At 44.4% G+C, this 23,120-nt stretch overlaps 1 protein-coding gene across 1 annotated transcript; it reads right to left on the bottom strand.

Annotated features, from left to right (window-relative positions):
• Positions 1-2,974: 2,974 nt before the first annotated feature.
• Positions 2,975-22,860, bottom strand: LOC117644074. The gene is made up of 5 exons (XM_034383260.1): positions 22,699-22,860; positions 15,009-15,104; positions 12,621-12,767; positions 11,348-11,494; positions 2,975-3,187 (listed from the first exon to the last, which is right to left on the bottom strand). Exons 1-5 carry the CDS (start codon positions 22,837-22,839, stop codon positions 2,975-2,977), a joined length of 744 nt encoding a protein of 247 aa, XP_034239151.1. The 5' UTR covers positions 22,840-22,860.
• Between the last annotated feature and the right edge of the window lie 260 nt (positions 22,861-23,120).

The following is a 23,120-nucleotide window of genomic DNA, read 5'->3' as shown; positions in this document are numbered from 1 at the left end:
TTGGTAAGTAGAAGCTCTCCATCTTGCTTTATGTTTTGAAAATGTGGATTACCAATACTTAGCCTTTCTTTCTTTCTTTGCAGTTTGAGTGGTATTGTTACCCGATTTCCAAGGCATCGTAATTTTCCTCTTGTAACTGTTAATTACAATGAAGATTGTCCTAAGGAGGTTCGTGACTGCATTCTCATTCTATGGGTTCCAACAGTTCACTGAAGATCACCTCAAGATTACATCATCATGCTCATGGTATCATCCGTTTATGTTACCATGTATGTTACCATAATGTTACATTTCATTTTTATTTATAATACATTATACTATTAATTCAAATTGTTTCTATTGTTTTTGTACCCTTTCGTACTGCCACTATGCTGCACATGTTAAGGAAGCATACTTGTTTAATAGAGAAACACCTGCACATGTGTGGGCACAAACCTGTACCGTACTCAGAGGAAAAACCTGTGCACCAGATGGTGGAACACCTGTGCGCAAATAGCTAAAAAGCTGTACTGATATGAGGGAATACCTTTCCCCGTTGAGCTAAAAGGCAATACCAGTGTGGTAAAAATCAAATACACCAGATAGGAAAATGAATGTACACGTATGGCTACACAGCTATACTAGTGCATGGGCAGAATCCTATGCATTGGATGGGAAAATGCTTGCACGCGTATGGCTAAACAGCTATACAGGTACATGGGAAAAATCCTATACATTGGGTGGCGATTACCTATACATGTATTGCAATTTTGCTATACCAATGTATAGGGAAAATCCTTTACATGAAATAGGATAATGCCTATACACGTATAAGGTAAAAAATCAATTGTGGGTCACATTTTTGAAAATTCCAAATTAAGGCATTTTATTATGACCTGGTGACAAAAGTGCATGTGTGGTCTTAAACTGTGGTCCTTGGACTAAGTTTTGCAGCATAGTAGCCCCATCTATCATCCTTATTTACTAAGCTGTGGCTGTTTTAAAAATAGTCTGTTTTGGCCCACAATTGATTTTTGGAACCATTTGTGGGTCAGCATTGTAGAAAGCTCAAATTTGGATATGATTTGCTTAAATGCGAGAGGAATTCACTTTTGAATATTTTTTTTCGGAATCGTGAAAACTGCAGGATCTGTAGCACAATGAATCAATTCTGGGTCATATCAATTGTGGGCCATTTCGTCTTTTTGCTCGTAAATTGACCATTTTTGCAAGATTTTTTCTTATTTTCATTAATAAAAGGTCCCTGGTTCTCAATAAACCAAGCAGGCACGTTTTTCACTCAAAGAGGAAAAATATGTAAACAGGCCTATTTCACTGTGAGACCGATGTGAGTTAAACGTCCTGGAAGAGACGAAACTTTTATAGTACATATTCTAGGGCCGCCGGTGTGGTAGACAATCCAACACCACACCCTGTCATCGTGAGGTATTGCTACAGTTTATAATCTATTTCAGTCAGAATATTTAGTCTGTAGGGATTGATTTGACTCCTACAGGGCCGGACTGGCCTCGGGTGCCTAGCCTCTGCAGTTAGAGAGCGGTCCCCTTCCGGGCGCGATGTAAGCCCCGCAATGCCCCCCCCCCTTCTCCAACAAAAAAAGCCTTATGGCGGACTGGAAGTAAGTGTTAGCGTTGTCATTCGGGGCTGTAGCGTAAGCTTAACAACCTTCGTATTGTAGTACTAAATGTGACAGAGCAGAAAAATGGAATTTACTGCGATACATCAGTAATTCAGAAGCGCTGAAAACAAAAATTATTAGAAAAACTACCGTAAAATTCGTCTAAAATAATGGGTCAGACATGGTAGCGAACCCTCCTTTGCCATCACCCGCGCACCATGGCATCGAATGATGTCGGCTGTACTATGGTAAATTTATGTTCCCTGACCTATTATGAACCTAAATCAGCAAGGGCGTCCCGTTTTATCTCGTAATAGCTTCACGGTGGCAATTTGAAAAACACTCGATTTTACGCCTCGTTGGATGGGCGCTTTTTTCTCGACTTTTTGAAGGGCCTTCCTTTGAAGCCTGATAGGAGCTGTTACAGTCGTCGCTCGGACATACACGCTATTTGGGGAGACAAAGAAAGGTTGGAGGAAGGTCTACCGCGAAATTCAAATCGATTCAATATCCACAGGGTCTGCGGTGACCCGTCGAAAAAAATGACCCACAATTGATTCGTGACCCACAATTGATTTTTTACCTTAGTCATAATACCATACCAATGTATAGGAAAATTGCCTTACCAGTGTATGGTAATACTCCTATACATGTATATGTGAATTGTTTCAGATACATGTATAGGAATTTGACTACAAAAACTTTTTACAGTGTAGCTGGGGATTGGAATAAGTCAAAGGAGTGAGTAAGAACTTGTGTCATCATGGATGTCGCTTTGTTTATGCCTCTTATTAAAGACATTATCTTTAACTACATGGACACTGAAAGAGACCTTTTAGGATCTGACTCACTGGACCAATGTCTTTTTAAACGATGACAAAAAGAGTAAACAGTTGGGCAACGCTTTGCTGACGCAAACCAAATTCACATCATATAACCTTACATTAATATTTTCATAACTGAAAGTGATAGCTTCCTGTATTATTTTCGACTTGAGTCATTGAAAGACTGCAGTTAGTGATGTGTTTACCGGAGTGATCTTGACTGGGATATATTTCCCAGTATCAAATAGAGTGGGGCTGCAATTATTGACATATTTTGGCGAGACATTTGTTTCTCGCCAAGAAATGGTGAGACTTTTGTTTCTCGCCAAAAAAATGGCGAGACTTTTGTTTCTCGCCAAAAATTGGCGAGACTTTTTTTCTTTCCCCTAGGATGGAATGAATTCCTTCCTTTGACTTTTCAGTGGACCTGCTGTTTGGGATATAAATAATTGGATACTCAAGTTGCGTGTTTTTGTCAAGTATCACATTTACTTTTCATGACGCAGCCAATCGACGACCAATTGTTTCAATTTCAACTTCGGGCGTTGAGGTTGAGGACGCCCTGCAGGAAGCGGAACCAGAGCCGGAGTGCGTTGTTGCAGGCGCGCCGGTTGAACACTCCCACCCCGCGGCCGTGGAACTGGATGGTGCGCACCGTGGAGGCCTGCATCATCTGGAGGCGGACGCGGCGCTCCGCCGCGCCCTCGTCCAGCCACGGCCCGGAGTAGGCCTTCGTCGCGAAGCCCTGCAATGGCCGGCACATTGGATACAATGCAACTTCTGAAAGGTTACAAATAAAATGACGGCGAGAAACCTACACAGGAGATGCTTGAGTGAGTATCCTGTCAAAAATTACTAGAGATTAACAATAAATTAAATATTCGTTTAACAACACTGCAAGAAAAAAACCACAAATGTACACAAATTTCTGGGAATTATTTTTTCACCAGGAATTTACTTTTAAAGTACTACTTTACGTCAAAGTACAACAATTGTTGCACAAAGTGTAATGGGACCGGCATGACGAGTGCTGTGAAGTCCAGGCCTCGTTGTGGTTTGTACAATTCTCGTACTTTATACAATACCTGTTGTACTTCCAATGTACAGCTTTCGTTGTACTTTTGTTTTACTATTCACACTTTTTCTCGCAGTTAACGTCTGTACTATCAAAAATACTGAAGTTACAATTTGATCGTTAGGTTTTTTATTCCTAAATGAACCAGAAAAGTCCCATCAAATTTTTGGGCGTATAGAGGATTTATAGCCAATTATGTCAGCTAGCTTTGACTATCAAGCGCAGCCAACAGAAGCAAATGGGTCACTCTACAGAAATGTTACAATTTCGCGTTTAGAACTGTGAAAAATTAAAAGTTGTCCGATTTCATTCATATTGGGCTTGTTTTTCTTGTTTCGGCATGCATAATGTGAAACAATATCAAGCGTCACACTTTGCGAGAAAAAAAATTTTTTCCCCAGAAATCATAGGGGAAATGTCTACGGAGTTTACATTAATTGACGCCTACGGAGTTTACATTTTGAAGCAAATACCTGGATTGCAGCCGTTTGAGTTGGAACAGTAGAACGCGCATACACAGCTGACTAAAGGACCACCAAAGCATTGTTTTTATCCACATTTCGAAAGTTTGACTCCCAGGGGGTCCGTGGCAAATCGGGTACGGAGTTTACATACAAAAAAAATACGCAACCCTCTTTTTGAAATTTGGGTACCGATCAGGTGCTGGCCATTGGAATCACATTCTTCAAACTTGGTGGCTAAGTGTTTTTTCATCCGGAATCCATCGCAGTCTTCAGATTAAGGCTGCGACGTTCCGTTTGTCTGCTATAGCGCCAAACTCGTTACACTGCACATGTTGATTTTAGGGAAGTAAAAACTTCGGGACAAAAGTTAATTCTGTGCAGGCAGAAAGCTTCAAACTTTTTAGTAAAGTCAGGGGGGTTAAGTTAAAGTATGAAAGTGCCTTAGCAAATAGAGCCGTCGGGAATGATTGTCCTGCGTCTCGTTTGGACGTACGAGAGGCGCAAACTTAGTGAACTACGCATCAGGACAGCCACGGAGTTTACATTTTGCACCTTTCGGAGGCCTCAGCCATCTGAAAACCTCAGAAACTTTCAAACCCAATAGTGGATCATTTTGAAGCACAAAAATCACCATCTCACTGCGCAAACCGCGTCTTTCTAGGAGGAACCGTTTCGTCACAAAAGGGCAGGGACATCAAATTGTAACATTTCTGTAGAATGACCCAAATAAACGTGCAGGAACACTTGTCATACGTCCAGAGCAGCCGTGACTGACTCGCCCACTTCGCACGTCGCCACCAAAATAGTAAGGACCAGCGGAGCCGTGTTGATAGCGAAGAACCCCGCCTCGCTGCCGTTAATCAGCAGCTACACAAACCAATGGACATGATATTTACAGACGCTTTCAAGTTTTCTCAAAATATTTTTAATGGCAAGTTTCCTTTTTTGGGACATAAAATAGTTGGTAAGGTTTCCTGAGTGTGGGGATCCTGTTCAACAGTATGCTAGCTTAAGGGGTGGTCTTGCTCTTCACTTGCATTAACGCCTTATGGTCTGCCCCCGAAATCATTACACGTTTCAAAAGTATTACCTCCGTGACCTGCAAAGAAATCGAGTGAAACTTGTGCGCATCATCAAGTTAAAAAGTCGTTTAGGCAATAATCAGACGTGATTCAATTTTCAGATCAATTCATCCCATCGCTAAGACAAGTCAAAGATGGCTGGATGGAAATAAAAGCCACAAGACAATTGTCTGCTTATTTTGTAAATACATTTACCTCGGCACGTATTAAGCCTTTGAGATGAAACCTGATGCTAGCACTTCCTCAATTCATATACTATCAAAATAAAACAGCTTTATGCATAATTTGAGTATTTTGGATATCGGCAGAGAAACTGACGTAGGAGGAGGGGTCGAACGTAGTGTCAAGGCAAATAAAGAGCGTTGCCACCCTGTGGTAGGTATACTTCCCATCGATGGGTCCTATAAACTAAGACCGATGTCGTTTAAGTCGCTCGAACAAAGACCGATCTCCATTTCCTAACCTTTCAACGCGTTTATTTTGAAGTCCCAGAACAATCAATGCAAAGCCAGGGGTAGGTTTGCTTGCCACAAATTTGGCAAGCCGTTTTGAATGCCAAAATTTGGCAGGCTTGGTCTGGAAATAACCCCCAGCTTGCCAAAATTTGGCAAGCTTATGGAGATTTCCAACCAAAGGTTGCCAAATTTTGGCATTCAAAACGGCTTGCCTAATTTCCCTTGCAAAAAGGAAAATATATGGAAAATATGTGTCAATATATGACTCCATATATGTTTCATGCATTGCCAATATAATTGTATCTTGCTCAATATATTGCAAATTATCTTGCGCAATACGTGGTTTATATATGGGGGTATATCTTGGTGCCCATTAATATATTATGCATATATTTCCCCATATAATATTATCTTCGCGAAATGTATGTTTCAATATCTGACACGGTGCCCGTCGTGGGATGGGGCAGGGTGAGGAGGGCAGACTTTTCAAGTAACTTTTCTTAATATCTTGGCACTCGATGTTAAAAGGCGGCTATATTTCTCAACATGATTTTATGTTGTAGAATATATTGACACCATATATTGAGCAGGGGCAAGGTTCTTTTCCATGCGTTTAAGTCTCCAAGAAATTTTGAGAAATCCTGTTTAACAAGTTAACTGCAACAGTTAGGAAATTTTAAACGTCTTTTTTGAGTGTAGCGCGAAAAGTTTGTCAAGGCGACCACGGCATGATCACGATTGAGTGTTCTCGCAAGGCGAGGCTACATTCTTTGATAATAGTAAAGGAAGTCTCTGAGTCGTCAGACTCCATAGTGTATTCGCACTATATATTGCCTACATATAGAGCAATGTATGAAATTTATATATTTGCCACATATTTTTTATATCGGAAAAGTATCTTGCTAAATTATCTTTTCCACATATGTCGTCAATACATGTTGGGCCATATATTTTGTCCATATAGTGCCCACATATTTTCCATTTTGCAAGGGTTGTTGCAAGCAAACTACAGGGTGAGTTTTCTCAATGTGTCAATAATTTGCAGGCAGTTTGGGCATCCCTAGGGGACCATTTTTCACCAATGAACTAGTGGGCGCAAACGTCTAGATACGGAGATAATTGGTGTTTTGAACTTGGATTTTGCGCCTACAAGGTAGGCACCCGGTGCCACTGAGGGTGGCAGGACCTGTCGAGGGGGTGTCGCGGGACTAGCAGTACTCGCGGGAGTGCCACTTACCTCGCGGAAGTATCCGTGGAATCCCGCCACCCTCGCAAAGACAGCCGTGAGATCCACTGTAACGGGGGCCACCATGACAGCCCCTTGAGACCCGCGGCAACCCCTCCCAAAAGACATTTGAAAGGTCCGCCGCACCCCTTCGAGACTCGAAGCACCCCTCCTAGACCCGCGACACCCCCACGTGAGGTCCTGCGCCCATCAGTGGCAGCGGGTGCCTACCTCGCAGGCGCGAAGGCTAATTACAAAACACCAATTATCTCCGTACCTAGACGTTTGCGCCCACTAGTTCATTGGTAGAAAATGATCCCCTTGGGGTGCCCAAACTACCTACAAATTATTGACACATTGAGAAAACTCACCCTGTAGATCTCTACGGTTTGATATTACTCACAAACGAGTTTTAGATGATCATTCTCTACTATATTTAAAACAAAACCTGCAAACTCTTGGTTGAGTTGGATGTCTGTTGCGAGAACCACAAGATAGCGGCGAATGCAGAAACGGTCGAAATGGAGATAGGTCCTTGTTCGAACGACCTGAAGGATATCGGTCTTTGATCGAGCGACCCAAAAGACATCACACAGTGGGCCAGAAGGCCGCTGGAGGCGGCAAAAATTCTAGACGCGTTTAGAGCTTCAGAGTCACTAAACAAGACCCAAATCGAACGTGTGACCCCATCAATGGATTCCTCGTTCGGAGAGCAATCTATTGATGGGGTCGGTCACACGTTCGGTTCGAGTCCCACTTGGCGACTCTGGAGCTCAAAACGCGTCTAGAATTTTTGCCGCCTCCACCGGTCTTCTGGCCCACTGTGCATCGATGTTTGTTCATAGGACCCCTCGCCATGATTTTCTCGGAATTGGTATTGAATGTAGTTATCGCAGTGCAGGTGCTGGCACTCACGTCCACAGTGCAGAACAGCGGCATGACGGCGCCCGCCATCAGCACATGGGGCAATAGGTCGGCCACGGCCTCCCGCTTCGCAGCACTCACCGCTATGAGGTCCGACTGCAGAGTGGCCCAGCGACCGGTGCAGGGACCCTCCTGTGGGGGGCACGCACCTCAAGGGTGATTGTGGCCATGTTTGATTCTTATAAGGTTCAATCTGGAGGTAGACGCTTCTTACGGGCGAATTCTCTCGAACACATGGTGCACGGTTCAAATCTTAGACACTGAGAAAACCTCACAAACTTGTTTGAGCCTTACAAAGAAAAGTAGTTTGTCGTAACAAAGTATTTTTTACATACATAAGCTTACAAAGAAAATACTTCGTAATTAGAGTGGAGTGTTTTGGGCATATGTAAGGTGCTCAGAATACCTAATCACTACAAGCTAGTTTGTAAGGTTGGATCAATTCGCATGTAGCTCACCTCATCGCCCTGTTCAGGAATTCGGGCATCACTCTCATATCAGGAACGTGACATCACGTTGAAAGGGATGTGACAAAATGTGACGTGCCTTTGAGCGTTGTGTCACGTTCGTTTGGGGGTCATTCTACAGAAATGTTACAATTTGATGTCCCTGCCCCTTTGTGACGAAACGGTTCGTCCTAGAAAGACGCGGTTTACGCGGTGAGATGGTGCTTTTTGTGCTTCAAAATGATCCACTATTGGGTTTGAAAGTTTCTGAGGTTTTCAGATGGCTGTGGCCTCCGGAAGGTGCAAAATGTAAACTCCGTGGCTGTCCCGATGCGTAGTTCACTAAGTTTGCGCCTCTCGTATGTCTAAACGAGACGCAGGACAATCATTCCCGACGGCTCTATTTGCTAAGGCACTTTTATACTTTAACTTAATCCCACTGACTTTAGTAAAAAGTTTGAAGCTTTGTGCCTGCACAGGATTAACTTTTGTCCCGAAGTTTTTACTTCCCTAAAATCCACATGTGCACTGTAACGAGTTTGGCACTACAGGAGACAAACGGGACGTCGCAGCCTCAATCTGAAGACTGCAATGGATTCCGGATGAAAAAACACATCTAGCCACCAAGTTTGAAGGATGTGAGTCCAATGGCTAGCATCTAATTGGTACCCAAATTTCAAAAAGGGGGTCGCGTATTTTTTTTGTATGTAAACTCCGTACCCGATTTGCCACGGATCCCCTGTGCGTCAAACTTTCGAATTGTGGATAAAAACAATGCTTTGGTGGTCCTTTAGTCAGCTGTGTATGCGCGTTCTACTGTTCCAACTCATACGGCTGCAATCCAGGTATTTGCTTCAAAATGTAAACTCCGTAGGCGTCAATTTATGTAAACTCCGTAGACATTTCGCCTATGATTTCAGTGGAGAAAATTTTTTTTCTCGAAAAGTGTGACGCTTGATATCGTTTCGCATTCTGCATGCCGAAACAAGAAAAACAAGCCCAATATGAATGAAATCGGACAACTTTTATTTTTTCACGGTTCTAACTGCGAAATTGTAACGTTTCTGTAGAATGACCCTTGGATGTGAATCAGCTTTAAATTAGCTTGTTCACCCGCATGTGCCGAAATACCCCGCTCTACGGTACCGGGCGTTTCAGTAAATACACGGCAGAGGCGGCTAGGCGGGTGGGGGAGACGTGATGGGGGGAAGATCACAGCCAGTTCTTCTCTCTTGGAGTCCTTCGGGACTACCTAAGCGGGTCCACGGCCATCCCCACGGCCACTTCCGCGAGTCCGCGAACCCTTCACGATTGACGACTACCCTTAAGACTAACCCAAAGTCCAGGGCCACCCTCGCGACTGAGGACCCCACTCTACTCCTCGCCAACTCCCCCCACCCCTGGCCGCCGCTTCACCGGGCGCTGCTGCAGCTGCCCGGCGGAGGAGCGGCTCCGCCTGAGCGGCAGGCAACCCATTCGACTGCCGTGTATTTCCTACGCATTGGCCGATGACCTGAGCATTACCATTACCATTAAGGGCTAGACCACACATGATCGTATGCCATTTCGGGCCCGACACATGCCCGCCTGCACTCAGAGCCCCGGACGAGCCCGACTTAAGCCCCGACTCGAGCCCCGATGGCCAGAGCCCCGACCTGAGCCCGTTTTGAGCCCCATTTGAGCTCCGCAAAATCTTCACTAAAAAATAGTTCACAAATGGAAGTTTTTTGGGGTGGGGCTCAGATCGGGGCTCTGGCCATCGGGGCAAAGTCGGGGCTCAAGTCGGGCTCAGCCGGGTCTCTGATCGGGGCTCAGGTCATCGGGGCTCAATCGGGATATGTCGATCCTGCCTGGAAATACTGTTACAGTATCAGTAATGGAATGCTCTTCCCGATACCTTGATGCCCTGGGCAATTGTGCTGTGGAGCTCTGCCGCGGAGCCGTACAAAACCAAGAAGATCGTCAGGGTCGTGTAGTAACCGCACAACGCAGACAAGAGACCCACGATCTGCACGGGGAATATGGCCAGCTGCAAGGCGAAAACCGCCCTTGCAGTGGTGTGGGCATCTGGCGCCTGGGACGGGCAAGCGAACAGGAGAAACGCTTAACATTTAAACCCTACACCGAGCCTGAAGCTGCATCAAGCTAATGATTAATGTTCAAAGGCACCGAATCTCTTTAAAAAAAATCCGTTTTCGAGGCCTAATGGGACCTCTCTCTCTCTCTCTCTCTCTCTCTCTCTCTCTCTCTCTCTCTCTCTCTCTCTCTCTCTCTCTCTAAATAAATACTTCCTAAAGACGAAACAACTGTCTCTTTAAGCATTGACAAAGCCCGCATCGTACGTTTCCTGCGTCGATTTATTTTCTTCAAATTTTTGAGGGTTTGAAGCAGTGTTTGGACTTTACGGCCAAATCCAATGGCCGAAGCGACTGAACCGTCAAGGCAGCGCCGCCAGTGGAGTGACCACTGCTACCGCAGCCACACAGCTCTTTCAGTTGCTGCTGCTGCCGCGCGCTGCCGACTTGCGGCTCAGTCACTTCAGCCAGTCGATTTGGCCGAAAAGTCCGAACACTGGTTTGAACTTCCAACCCAAATGCCCTGAAGGAAAGGCCGAAATATTCACTCAGAAAAAGCATACGAAACATTTGCCTTATAGCTACGAGGAAAATGAGGGCATTGTAGAATTGCTTCGTATGATAATGAAATGCTTCGTATTACGAAAGGTTTTGCTTCATAATACGAAGCATTTCTTCGTCGAGTGTTTCCTGAGTTCCCAGGATCCCTATTTTGACCTCTGCAAAGAAAAACACGAACTGTAGCTACACTTCTTCATGATGAAGAAAATTAAGATCAAGCCTATAGCGTAATAGTTTTGACAGGCCATGCTGTTATCTTAAAATAAGTAGGCATTGCAAAATCTACGAAGAATTGCATTGATAAGAAAGCGAGATCCTCTGCAATACGAAGCATTTCTTCATATCGCGAAGCAATCCCACAATGCCTTCATTTTCTTCGTAGGTATCATGCAAATATTTCCTTAACTTTCCTGAGTGTCGGCGAGTTTGCGCAACATATTTTGAAAATAAAGTAATCTTATTTTGATCGAAATTTAATTTAACGGTAAACTTGCGGAGTAATGTTTCCAGATCACTGAACTTTACTGCGCAGTCTTCTAAGGTAGGAATTCTCGGTTTTAGAGCGCTACTGCCTCGGTACCTGGAATCGTAACCATACCTGCGTGACTATGCCCACCATGGCTTCCGCCCAGTGCGGTCGCATAGTAGCGAATGTTGCGATGACCCCGAAAACGGTGGATACACCGTAAACGAGATAAAAGTAACCTAGCCGTTGTTTTCTTCGCGCAGTCCTCTGGAGTTTGTCCTGTGAATAGAAGTTCCGGGAAGCTTTTCACGCTAAAACTTTTCTCGAACCATCGAAGGAATACCGCCGAAAATACGGCGTGAATCGCGACAGGGGTTTGCCGTCGAAGCACGGCGCGAGGCGCACGTCACGGCTGACATAACCTAGCTCTGAGTTGCATATCCGCTTGGAACTGGAACATCCTTCGACAATTTACACAACTGACTCTAAAATAACATTCTACGCGAAATTTGACGTTGCCTTGCTAGTATATTCCGTGCCCTGTCACATAAAATCCCAATTAGATTTGATTTGACGAAGGAGCGTCGAACATGGACGGCAAGCCGTTCGGCGGAAGGTCGTCGAAGCACAACGGGGACTCATGGGCCCGGGCACTCCCGCCGAGCTTCGGCGGACGTCTCGGCGGCGTTCGGCGGGTGATTCCACCGAACTTAGACGCGGCGCGACAGTTGTCCGCCGAAGAAGGCTATTTACGCCGAATTTTCGGCGGGGCTTTTCGAAAAAAGTTTTAGCGTGTTCAAATTCCGAGGGCGGCAGTTTTGGTGCCGGGTCAAACAGGGGCCAGCTCATTGACTCTGATAGCAGTCAGAAGTAAGAGTTCAGTAAAACCATGTTTACACATTAAATGCATCCACTATTTAATGAAAAAAAAACGGATTTACTGAAACAATCGGATGAGTGACAATTTATCCGTTCCAAAACAAAGAATGTCATCATGAACCAAAGTGGAACAAAATTCTCGTTATCCCCATTAACGATACAATTTGTGTGCAAACATCATCTTTTGCCATTATCTGCTCAATGAAAATGCACTATTGTATTTTGTTTAAAGCAGAACCATGAAAAATAAATTTAGTGACGAAAGTATCCAATAGTACTTGTCGCAGACATTACAAAATCTTTTTCGACTTACAAGTCGTTGACTAACAAAGTTTGTTGTTGGTCAACTACTTGTTTTTGAAGGTGGACTGTTCATGTGTTATTACAAGTTTGTCGTTGTGAAATTATCCTTTAGTTCCAGTACATCTATGGTTTAACAAGCTATTCGTTCCACAACAGATCTTTTCGCTAGAAAAATAAGCAATTAATGTGTCGCTAATTTGCGACAAAAGTTTTATCAGTGTACCTTCATAGCTGCACCTCCGCTTTTCTCGAGAAAGTGTGTGCATTTGGCGAGGTCAGCAAGAACTGCTGAGAGCAGGAGGCGGCTTCGAAGCATACGGTATCCACACATTATACCTGAATACGTGCCCGTCGTCCACTGAATTCCAACCTGCGCGTCAGTGAAAGGCTGCTGAGTTCATTTGACCCATGAAGCGGACGAGTTACTGAATTTTAATCGTATTTCAGGAGAAACTAAAGATCGTTTGCAGGGAGAACTGAACAAATATAAGAAAACGGAGCACTCCGGTGAGGGTTTCTGTGATTTCAATGTTTACGTTTTAACAGTGGCGTCGGAAGTGGGGTGACGAGGGGGCTCAGAGGCCCCCCCCCCCACCGCCAGCCAGGGGGGGGTGAGCCCCCCCCCCATTTTTTGGCCCGAGCGGAGCGAGGGCCATATTTAATTTTCGCTCGTAACGCTATTGGGCGCACCTGGGGACGACTTGACGTGTCGCAGCAACCACGCCACGCAGGGCCGGACTGGCTAAGTCAGGGCCCCGGTCGCAGTGTGACGTCAAGGGCCCCCTTTTCCGATATGCGTCCATTGTTTTAAATTTACTAGCCAGGGGAGGGTAAGCCGTGTTTGGTGACTTTGAGCGGCCACTGTGTCCAATCTAGTTGACGTAAAAGGCCTCCCTCGACGCCCTAGTATTCTTATGACCCTACTCTTTCATGCCCTGTATCGGGAAGACGTTGACCACAACGATTTTGCCTTTGACCGCAACGATTTTGGGACCAAAGTTGGTCAAAAAGTGGTCGAGTCTCGGAAATTTGCTGATTTGCTGACTTTGGGCGGCTACTGTGTCCAATCTAGTTGACGTAAAAGGCCTCCCTCGACGTTCTAGTATTCTTAAGACCCCACTCTTTCATGCCCTGTATCGGGAAGACGTTGACCACAACGATTTTGCCTTTGACCGCAACGATTTTGGGACCAAAGTTGGTCAAAAAGTGGTCGAGTCTCGGAAATTTGCTGATTTTGCTGACTTTGGGCGGCCACTGTGTCCAATCTAGTTGACGTAAAAGGCCTCCCTCGACGTTCTAGTATTCTTAAGACCCCACTCTTTCATGCCCTGTCTCGGGAAGACGTTGACCACAACGATTTTGCCTTTGACCGCAACGATTTTGGGACCAAAGTTGGCCAAAAAATGCGCTTGATTTGCCGAAATCATGCGTAAAATCGGCAGAAATTTCGTGGAATACCAACAAAATCTCGCGGAATCCGGCATAATTTTGACGCAAAATTCTGCGAAATCTTGAGAAATTTTCAAATGGGTACCCCTTTGATTTAAGTACGTAAATAGTTAAAGACCGCGACTTTGCCGCGGCCAAGAAGGCCCCGCGGTGGAAAGGCCCCGTGGCCCGCGGCCGAAAGGCCCCGCGCTTCGCGCGAGGCCCCGGGCGCGATCGCGCCCCCGCGGCCCGGGCCAGTCCGGGCCTGACGCCACGAACATGGATATTTTAAAGCATGCTCCTTGCTTCCATCTCGCAGTTAAAATTTTAAAAAAAAGTTGTTGGCTTGAAGCTTGCTTCGCTCGCATTTTGAGTAGCTTTTCAAAGTGACTTAATTTCTATGCAATAACATGTCGTTCACAGTCTATGAATATTAACCATGTCAAGAACATTGAAAACTTAAAGAGAAAACAACTGCAAATTTTACATTAAATTTCTTAGACAAATATTCATAGTGCGTACCTCATGCGCAGGAGTACTTTTGGATTAAAATAGGCACACATTTCAAGAGCTACAAAAAAAGTTTTGCACAATTGTGCTCTTTAAACAAAATTTGGCCTGTTGTATCACGTAAAATTTGGTGGGGGGGGGGGTTAAGGGAGGGAAATCCCAGAGGATTTTCTTCATATTTGAGGCCCCTCCCCCCTGCGGGAGGGACTTCCGACGCCACTGCGTTTTAATGAAGAATGGACCCCGTGTTCACTTAGTTCTCCTTCGAAAAGGGAAATTTGGAGAAATATTTAAGTGGTCCTGAGGACAGAAGGGAGCAAAGCATGAGAAATCCATGCAATGTTTCGTCCAGCGGGCTGTGTCCTACCCATTCGGACAAAGGACGCGGAGTGGTCGACGTATTCAAGAGCAGGACATGACAGGTCAACCAACACCAGTATCTACACGCCCCACACTTGCCCTACAGACTGAAGTGTATACTCAGTACGCACCTGCAGCTGCATACTTGCAAGTGGACACACAGATGCATGCTTGCAAGTATTACACCTGCAGATGAATACTCGACAAGTTTGCAGTTATGTCGATATGAAGGTGTGTACTTGCAAACATCATCCTGTAGAAGCATGCTGAGTACACACTTCGGAGTGGACTAACAGCGTGCGGCTGAACTGACCATTGCCTCGGTGAGGCTCGCACCCGTCGCCACAGTTGCGGCCACCTCGATGGGGCCGCAGACGACCCACGACACAATCGTCATGTAAAAGCCCATCTGCGCAAATCATTTGGTTAAAGAAATGGACGGAAATCACAGAAAGCAGAGTGATGGGTTCGCATTACGGAAGAGCCCAAAACTTAACCTTTCAAGAAGTTTTATACTCTCATTTTTTTTTAGGAACTTGAGACAAAGTTTTCACCCGCTGTCAAAACTGGGATGTGTTGACAGCTGCGCAGGTTTGCACTGGACGGGCTGGAGAGTGACGAAACGAGGGTTGAGCTACAAGCCTCGACTTGGTCCAGGAACTTCTCATCAGCAAGGCGCGCTCCTTCGCTGCGAAAAGCTTATGGAAAGGGCGCCAACGGCAATCTGACGGGCGCGACAGTGGAGCTGCTGAGGTGGAAGAGAAAGACTCGTCGCCTTTCACATCTTAAAGCGGACTCACTCTTTACGAAGAGAATTGTAACACCTGGAAATACCTGGGTAGCTTGGCAGAAAACATCATCAAGATCTTTGCTGAAGAAGAAATTTTGACTCAAAGACAATTTTTAGTACACTTCTCTCGTTGAGAAAACACATTAAAAGAGGGATTCATTCATACATTCAAAGAATATACCAATGTTCAATAGAATAATAGAGCAAGAACTGAAGTTTGAAAGGAATAAATAGTTAATTTGATGACAGGTTATCTGTAATGTAGTTTCAATTGCATTGCCTTTTTTTTTCTTTTTATCAGCGATTATGGAGACGTCGCTTATGTTTATCGAAAGTGGACGAAACTTTCAATGATCCGATGTCGATGCACCCACTGCAAACTGAAGTGTGTTCATAGTGCACTCTCATTTACAGCACGCTTCCTAGCACACTCTTAATTACAGCATACTTCCAAGCACACGCTAAAATAGAGTGTGCCTGGCATGTACTCCCGACACCCCCGACACTTGGGCCCACACTAAAAGTGAGTCAGTGTTAAAACAGTATTATCTCAAAAACAAAACAAACAGTTGAGCAGATGGTGCAAACTGCCTTCAGGCACAGGGAGCTGTTGGAGTGAAGTACATAACATGTCAGCAAAAATTGTGTTGAACGCAACAACAGTCCCTATCGGTGTGTGCATATCTCTGAGCAGCAAAAACGACGTGCGCGTGTCCGACGATCGCGCCCACACTGCTGTAACTCGTCCGGGCCGGGATGAGCCATGAATCATATCTTTGCAATCTCCACCACTCAGAGTTACGCGCTCAGCGATAGGCACTGCTATTCGGCACTTCACGGAACTGAACTTTGACTTAGATAAGCAATTGTTAAGAGCTCTCTTCATATGTTTAAAAAGTGCATTCCTCAACCACGGTTTAGAAAGGCTTGCACCCGACGCCTTGCACTGGGGTGAGGTGTGGGGAAAAGCATGTGCGTACCGTAAATATTTGCGCAAGCCGATTGAAAGTATTCCATATTGTTGGGCCTTAAATTAAGCTTTGGCGCAAGTTGGCACTCCTATGTATCCGACCGGTCATTGTTTGAAAGACTCAACAGAAATAGTTGCAGAAAAGTTGCAAAATGATTGCTGCTAACCTGTTGCGCGGCAGAATTTTAAGGGGAGGTTCTACTGAAAATATTGCATTTTTCAAATTGAGACCCAGTGTAAAAATTTGTTGCAGATGTATAGTAATACATAGTTAATGGTCAAACATGAAATTTAGAGCCCAATACCCCCCTCCAAATCCAGTCGAAGAGGTTTTTTCAGCCTATTGTAGCAATATCTTAAAAAATTCTCCTACGCAAAGCATTTCAACGTAAACTGATGTTCTGGACATTTTTCACTTCTTTGGCTCATATGCAATAAAGCGTGGCATCACCAAGACATGGGACCCAACAAATTTATTTTGTCGTTGCTTTTCAGAAAAAAAGTCACTAAAATATCAGAAATTTTATCATTTTCTTGAAGTTTTATTGACATGCTGTCTTAAAAACACAGCTTATGGTTTTGTAATGGTCCCAGTATCTTACTAATGCCACGGTTTATCAATTATGAACCAAAGAAGTGAAAAATGCCCAGAACATCAGTTTACGTTGAAATACTTTGCGTAGGAGAATTTTTCAAGTTACGACTGGAAATAGCAAAAAATTCCTCTTCGACTGGGTTGGGGGCTAGGTATTGCTCTCCAAACTTCAAATTTTACTATTTACTATGTAATACTTTAAATTTACAATGAATATTGATAATGGGACTCAATTTGAAGAAAGTAAGATTTTCAGTAGAACCTCCCCTTAAATGAAGAACTTGGTTGTGAGAAAGGGGGTCAAAGTTATCTCACTACTCAGGAAATGTATAATGCATGGTTCACAAAACCGGCTACCATTTCGAGACGGTTCGGCACATTCTGAGAACTGAGAACTGAATCCCCTAAAAAGGAGGAAGATTGAAGCTTTACCTTTGGATTACGAACTAAATTTTCATTCGTTGCGAATTTTGCGTCACTTTTTCACCCACACCTCACCTGAATCGAGCACCATAACACCAAGTAACATCCTCTTGATGCTCCCCTTATGGTGAAGCCTTTTGCTCTCGGGACTCGCAGCTGCAGAGAACAATTCGATCGCTACCGAGTAATTGTAAAGTAATGCACAGCGATCCCCTCCTTTGTCCTTACTTCACGGGATGGAGAAGAACTGGAGGTAGGAAGCTAGTCTACGTTATTGAGAAGCAAATTTTAAGTTGCTATGTAGCCTGCACTCTCAGACTCGATATTGACTTTAAAGACATGGTACTAACATTTTGTTAGTGGCACCTCGAGGAATTTAAGCAACGATAGTCTGTACTTTTTGCTCATTAAGTTATTAATTTACATATTTGTTAGTACTTCTTGACAAAAAAATTCCTATATAATTTTATGCAGTAAATTGTACACATCTATGAAGAAATCACTACATATTATTGTTGTAGGCAATAGCACCATGGTTACTGACGATATCGATATCACTATCTAGTGAGAGGCTGAGAGTGTGCTCTGTCAAACCAGCATCCAGGGAGTTTTCCGCTGCAGCGCATCTGGCAAGTGGGCAGTAAAGTTCGAGACGCTTTGCAAAGCAAGAGTTCTTATTGGTTTAGTGCGAACTCGACAATATATGCAACAAAATGAACACCTGAAAATGAATACATGAGACCTCTGCAGACTTCGCAAGCGCAATATCGTAGTAGAAAAGCGTGGAACTTTCGATGACGGTTCTCTGCGTGCCAGATTACGTTCGGGAGCGCTGGTTTTCCAACACCGATAACACTCACAATACAGGCTTGTATCTCCTTGAGAGGCACGCACCTTCAACGCCCTTCATCCAACCTCTTTCGTCGTAAATGAATATTATCATTCGATTTGTGGTAAAAGCAACGTAGGTTTCGTATGCCTGAAGTTAATGCCGAGGGGGAAACAACTTGAATTTGGTGTACGTTTTCCTTGAAATATCGTCAAATATGGTCGAAATAATGTGAATAACGCGAAATGGTGTTGAAATATCCTTGAAGCAACGTTAAAATAACTTGAATTTGAAATAACGAAGAACAAAATTTTTCGAAGTTGTTTGTCCCTTAATGCCATTTTGTGGGCAAGGGTTTTTCATGCTTCCCAAGGGGAGCAGAGTATTGCATACAATTCATTATCCTCAGAGTTGAAGCGGCATCCAGAGATAGTGCACTTGGAAGTGAGGGTGCTAGCGAAGCCGAGCGACTGACATGTAGACTCGTTTTGACAGACCACCGTACCACAATGGGCAGAAGACTGGTGAAGGCGGTCCAAATCCCGGACACGTTCTGATCCCCAGAGGTGCCTAATGGAGCTCGAACAACCCACCAATGGTGCTCTTCGAACGAGGAATCCATTAATGCACTGCTAATCCAAGTGTGGACCAAGTCCACGCTAAATAGCGTGGAGCACGGTGGTCCACACACAAAACCCAAAGATGGTAAAATTACCACAATCGAGGGCGGTGTTCGTTTTACCGCCTTTCCAAGTCACTGGTACTTTGACAAAGTGACGAAAGTCCACGATCTCTTATTTTTCAGGAGAGTCAAAACAAGTCTAAAAATTGAGATGCAAAATAGAGGTTTGGGATTTGATGGTTGAGTTTAACACCATAGCATCCTGAAGGCATGAGTGTTCTTTAGGTTCAAGAGCCACTGCAATGGGCAGCTTAGTTCCCGAGATAGTGGACATTCGCCATTTCTCAGCGTACGAAAATGAGGTCAAAACGACGAAAGTCCAGCCGCACTTTGACAAAACGACGAAAGTCCAACCGTACTTTGACAAAACGACGAAAGTCCAAACGTAATTTGACAAAATGGCGAAAGTCCACCTTTACTGCTAACACAAAATAAATAAAACTTTTCAACTCTGGCATGTTTTACGTTCATGTCGTCACTGAACTCATGAGTATTCATCTTAATTGGAAAGCAATAGTAAACTATGACCGGTTTTTGCAGTTGGGACTTTCGTCATATCGTCAAAGTACGGTTGGACTTTCGTCGTTTTGTCTAAGTACGGCTGGACTTTCGTCATTTTGTCAAAGTACAGGTGGACTTCCGTCATTTTGTCAAAGTACGGCTGGACTTTCGTCATTTTGTCAAAGTACAGTTGGACTTACGTCATTTTGAAGTATTTTTCTACGCCGAATCTATTAGAGATATCAACATATGCTTTTCACCAGTCGATAGGAAATCAAAAGTTCTAGGACGCAGCCAAAAATCTCATTTTATCAAAATTTTGGACTTTCGTCACTCTGTCAAAGTATCAGTGAAGTGTGGTACAAAAATTACCGCCCATTGAAGGCGCTAAATTACCACCTTCCACAGTTGTATCGCCTTGAATATTCCGATTGGAGGGAAATTTAAGGCGGTACAGCGGTGAAAGGTGGTAATTTTACCACCTTCAATGAACGGTTATTTTTGTACCACACTTGGAAGGCGGTAAAACGAATACCGCCCTTGTAAGACCATGCGTACCGCCTTTCGATTTTGGGTGCACGCTAGGAAACGTGGACCACGAATGGTCCACGCTATGAAGCGTGGACCAAGCCGTGGTCCACGCTAGAAAACGTGGACCGAGCTGTGGTCCACGCTTCACAGCGTTGAACTTCTCATAGGCCAATCACACTTCCAAGTGTGGACCATCCGTGGTCAGCGCTTCCTAGCGTGGACCACCGTGGTCCACGCTATTTAGCGTGGACTTGGTCCACACTTGGGTTAGCAGTGTGGGGTCGGAGGGTAGGCTCGGTTAGACGTTACGCTTGAAATGAAGCATACTCTGGAAATTCCCCCATGCATTTTGATATGGGAGATTTTGGCGGATGAGCCGATGAGCCTATTACGCTTGATTTCAGGCGTAAACTGATTACGCTTGATTTCAGGCGTAAACTGATTACGCTTGAAAACAGAGGGTTGGGTTACACTGTTAAAAAAATTCTGAAAATTCAGACCGAAAGTGTCAGACTTGTCCGTCTGAATTTCGTTTTCAGACTAGAGTCCTAATATTTGGACCGCAGGTCTAAAAATACGGACCTTGTAGTCTGAAAAAAATTTCAGACGTGGCGGTCTAAAAAATTCAGACTTGACAAGGATTAATAATTTGCCCCGCGAGTCTGAAAGTAGAATTCAGCCCCCGGTCTTAATTTTCTGCCCGACTCATCTGACTCCCGCCCCCTCTCTCTACACACGCTGCCTTAATCGGACTGCCCCGAAGGTAGCACCTTGAGCCCCAGAGTAGCCCTCTTTATAGCGCTCTGGCAGCACCTTGACCAGCTAAGGTAGTAGGCCCGAAAGCGATCTAGTTTGTCTCGGACTTGTTCGGCTGAGTTCGTTCGGCACCGAGCAGCGCCGAGCACCGAGCCGAGCCCAGTGCAGCGGTCACAGGACTGTCTCCGCCGGTGCATTCTCGGAAAGTCCGGCGAGGCAGGGCCGGCTGGAGGCGCCCTCTGATTGGCTCGGCAAGGAGGGGAGCGTTAATCCGTCGGCAACTCGGAAAGTTTAGGCCGACCCGGTGCCCTGCACGCAAAACATCAGTCTCCAGCAGTCTTCCAAGGTGCACACATCGCGTGTATTTTGCGTCAGGTCCACTCGCTCGGCGCGCTGAAGTCATGTCGACGGAAAGAAGTGCATTTTAGTTCGAAGTGTTTTCTGCTGATGACCCTTCTTGACGCTGTAGTGACTCTGCGCTCGCTGTACGCACCTCCCGAAACTGAAGGGGCGGGCGGTGAGAGGGCGAGAGGTGTTCTAAGTTATTCGCCTCTCCCCGTTCACACTCGTCCCCAAAGTGCCTTCATCGGATATTAGTTCAAACTTCTGGTTGGACGAATCTGATACGTTCACTTCGTGTGCACCGGTGCGTGTTGGATCGTGTGCTTGCCACAGTGAGTTAATTGTTACAACCAAGGTTTGAGTTGATTTTGCAATGATAAGCAAAGAAATTTATGGTTATAATGACTAAAGTAACCAAAGTGACTTTATAACTTAAAAAAAAATACTTGTCTCATAACCTGGATAAAAGTTCCTTTCCATTGCATTAACTCATGCACTAAGAGTTGTACACCACCTTATTTTAGTTTCTGAGTTATGGATGTCTACGTTAACTTTTAGTCGTTTCTCTCAAATTCTCCTCACGACAAAGGATTAGCTACCCAGTCTTCATATTCTTGTAATTACATCTATTTTTGCAAAGGAAATAGATAGTGTTGCTTTTTTTAAAAATATCTCACTTAGTTTTCCTGAAAAACCATAAATCAATAATAAGGCAAAATCTTTTAAATTTGAAGAAAAATAAAAATGGGCCTGATAAGTTAGCTTTTACAGCCTCTTCTGGACTTTTTTTTTCAAATTTGACAACTCTTTCTTCTTCATATGCAAAAATAGATATAATTGCCAGAATCTGAAGACTGGGTAGCTAATCCTTTGTCGTGAGAAGAATTTGGAGGAAACGACTAAAAGTTTACGTAAACCTCCATAACTCAGAAACTAATTAGAGTTGGAGTCCCCAACTTTGCGAATAAATTTATCTAATAGTGGTGGAGTTTTGACCTCAAAATGAACTTCCTGTGACATATATTTCTAGGACATGCAAGTTTAACTTGACAGTTCCTTAAGGTTACAAAATTGACTTTTACTAGCCTCAGCAATTTTCATCCTTCTTAAAGCATTTGTTGGATCAACTTTCATATATTACCTTCCCCGCACTGCGCACAAAGAGGGAGGCGAGGGGTATGGGAGTGAACTGCTGAAAGCAAATTCAGACCAGGAAGCCCTTTTTTAAGAAATAAGACATCTCAATTTTAAGCTCACCGAATTCCTAAATTTCAGAGTCCAGCGGTCTTAATATCAATTCAGACTTGAGGTCTTAATACATATTCAGACTTGTGGTCTGAATTCACAGGTCTGAATTTTCAGACCGCATGTTTCTGAAAAAGTTGGTCTGAAAATTAGGAGTGCCTTTTGCGAAATTTTCTTCAGTTCATTTAGTCTGAATTTTCAGAATTTTTTTTTAACAGTGTATACTACGCTTTAGTTTTACCCTAGTGCCCCGCTACTCTGGAGCTCAATATGCGTCTTGGTTTTTTGACTGCCTCCACCGGTCTTCTTGGTCCGCTGTGCGGCACGCGCTCCTCTTACCTTGGTGGACGGTAGATGAACTATGAAACGAAGAACGGCAGAAGAGGACTTCCTCTGCAGAAACCTTTGCCAGTCAAGGAGCAGACGAGTAAGAGGACAGTCCTCCAGGTCCACCGTCGAAGCTTGTATTGCATGGCCCATGGCAAGACCGCAGATCTACTCCGGGTTTAGGTCTACGCTGCTTGTCTTTTAGTTTAAATAACATAATATTAACGCACGAGAACTGAGTTAGTGCCTGGAGCGTCATGGCCCTTTGATGGAAAGAAAGAATTTAACAGTGCGGTTAGCGCACAGCCATGTGATGGCAGCATATTGTTCCCTAATTTTTTCAACTTTTAAGTGGCAGAATGGGGCCAATTTACGCAAACTCATTCCCGACGAGCACGGCGGCTGCCGTGATAAAATGCATTATTAACACTGGA

This window comes from Thrips palmi, unplaced genomic scaffold (genome assembly GCF_012932325.1).
Source record: "Thrips palmi isolate BJ-2018 unplaced genomic scaffold, TpBJ-2018v1 HiC_scaffold_17, whole genome shotgun sequence".
NCBI classification, from domain to species: domain Eukaryota; kingdom Metazoa; phylum Arthropoda; class Insecta; order Thysanoptera; family Thripidae; genus Thrips; species Thrips palmi.
The sequence above is the reverse complement of the archived record's forward strand: the minus strand, read 5'-3'. Positions and strand labels throughout refer to the sequence as shown.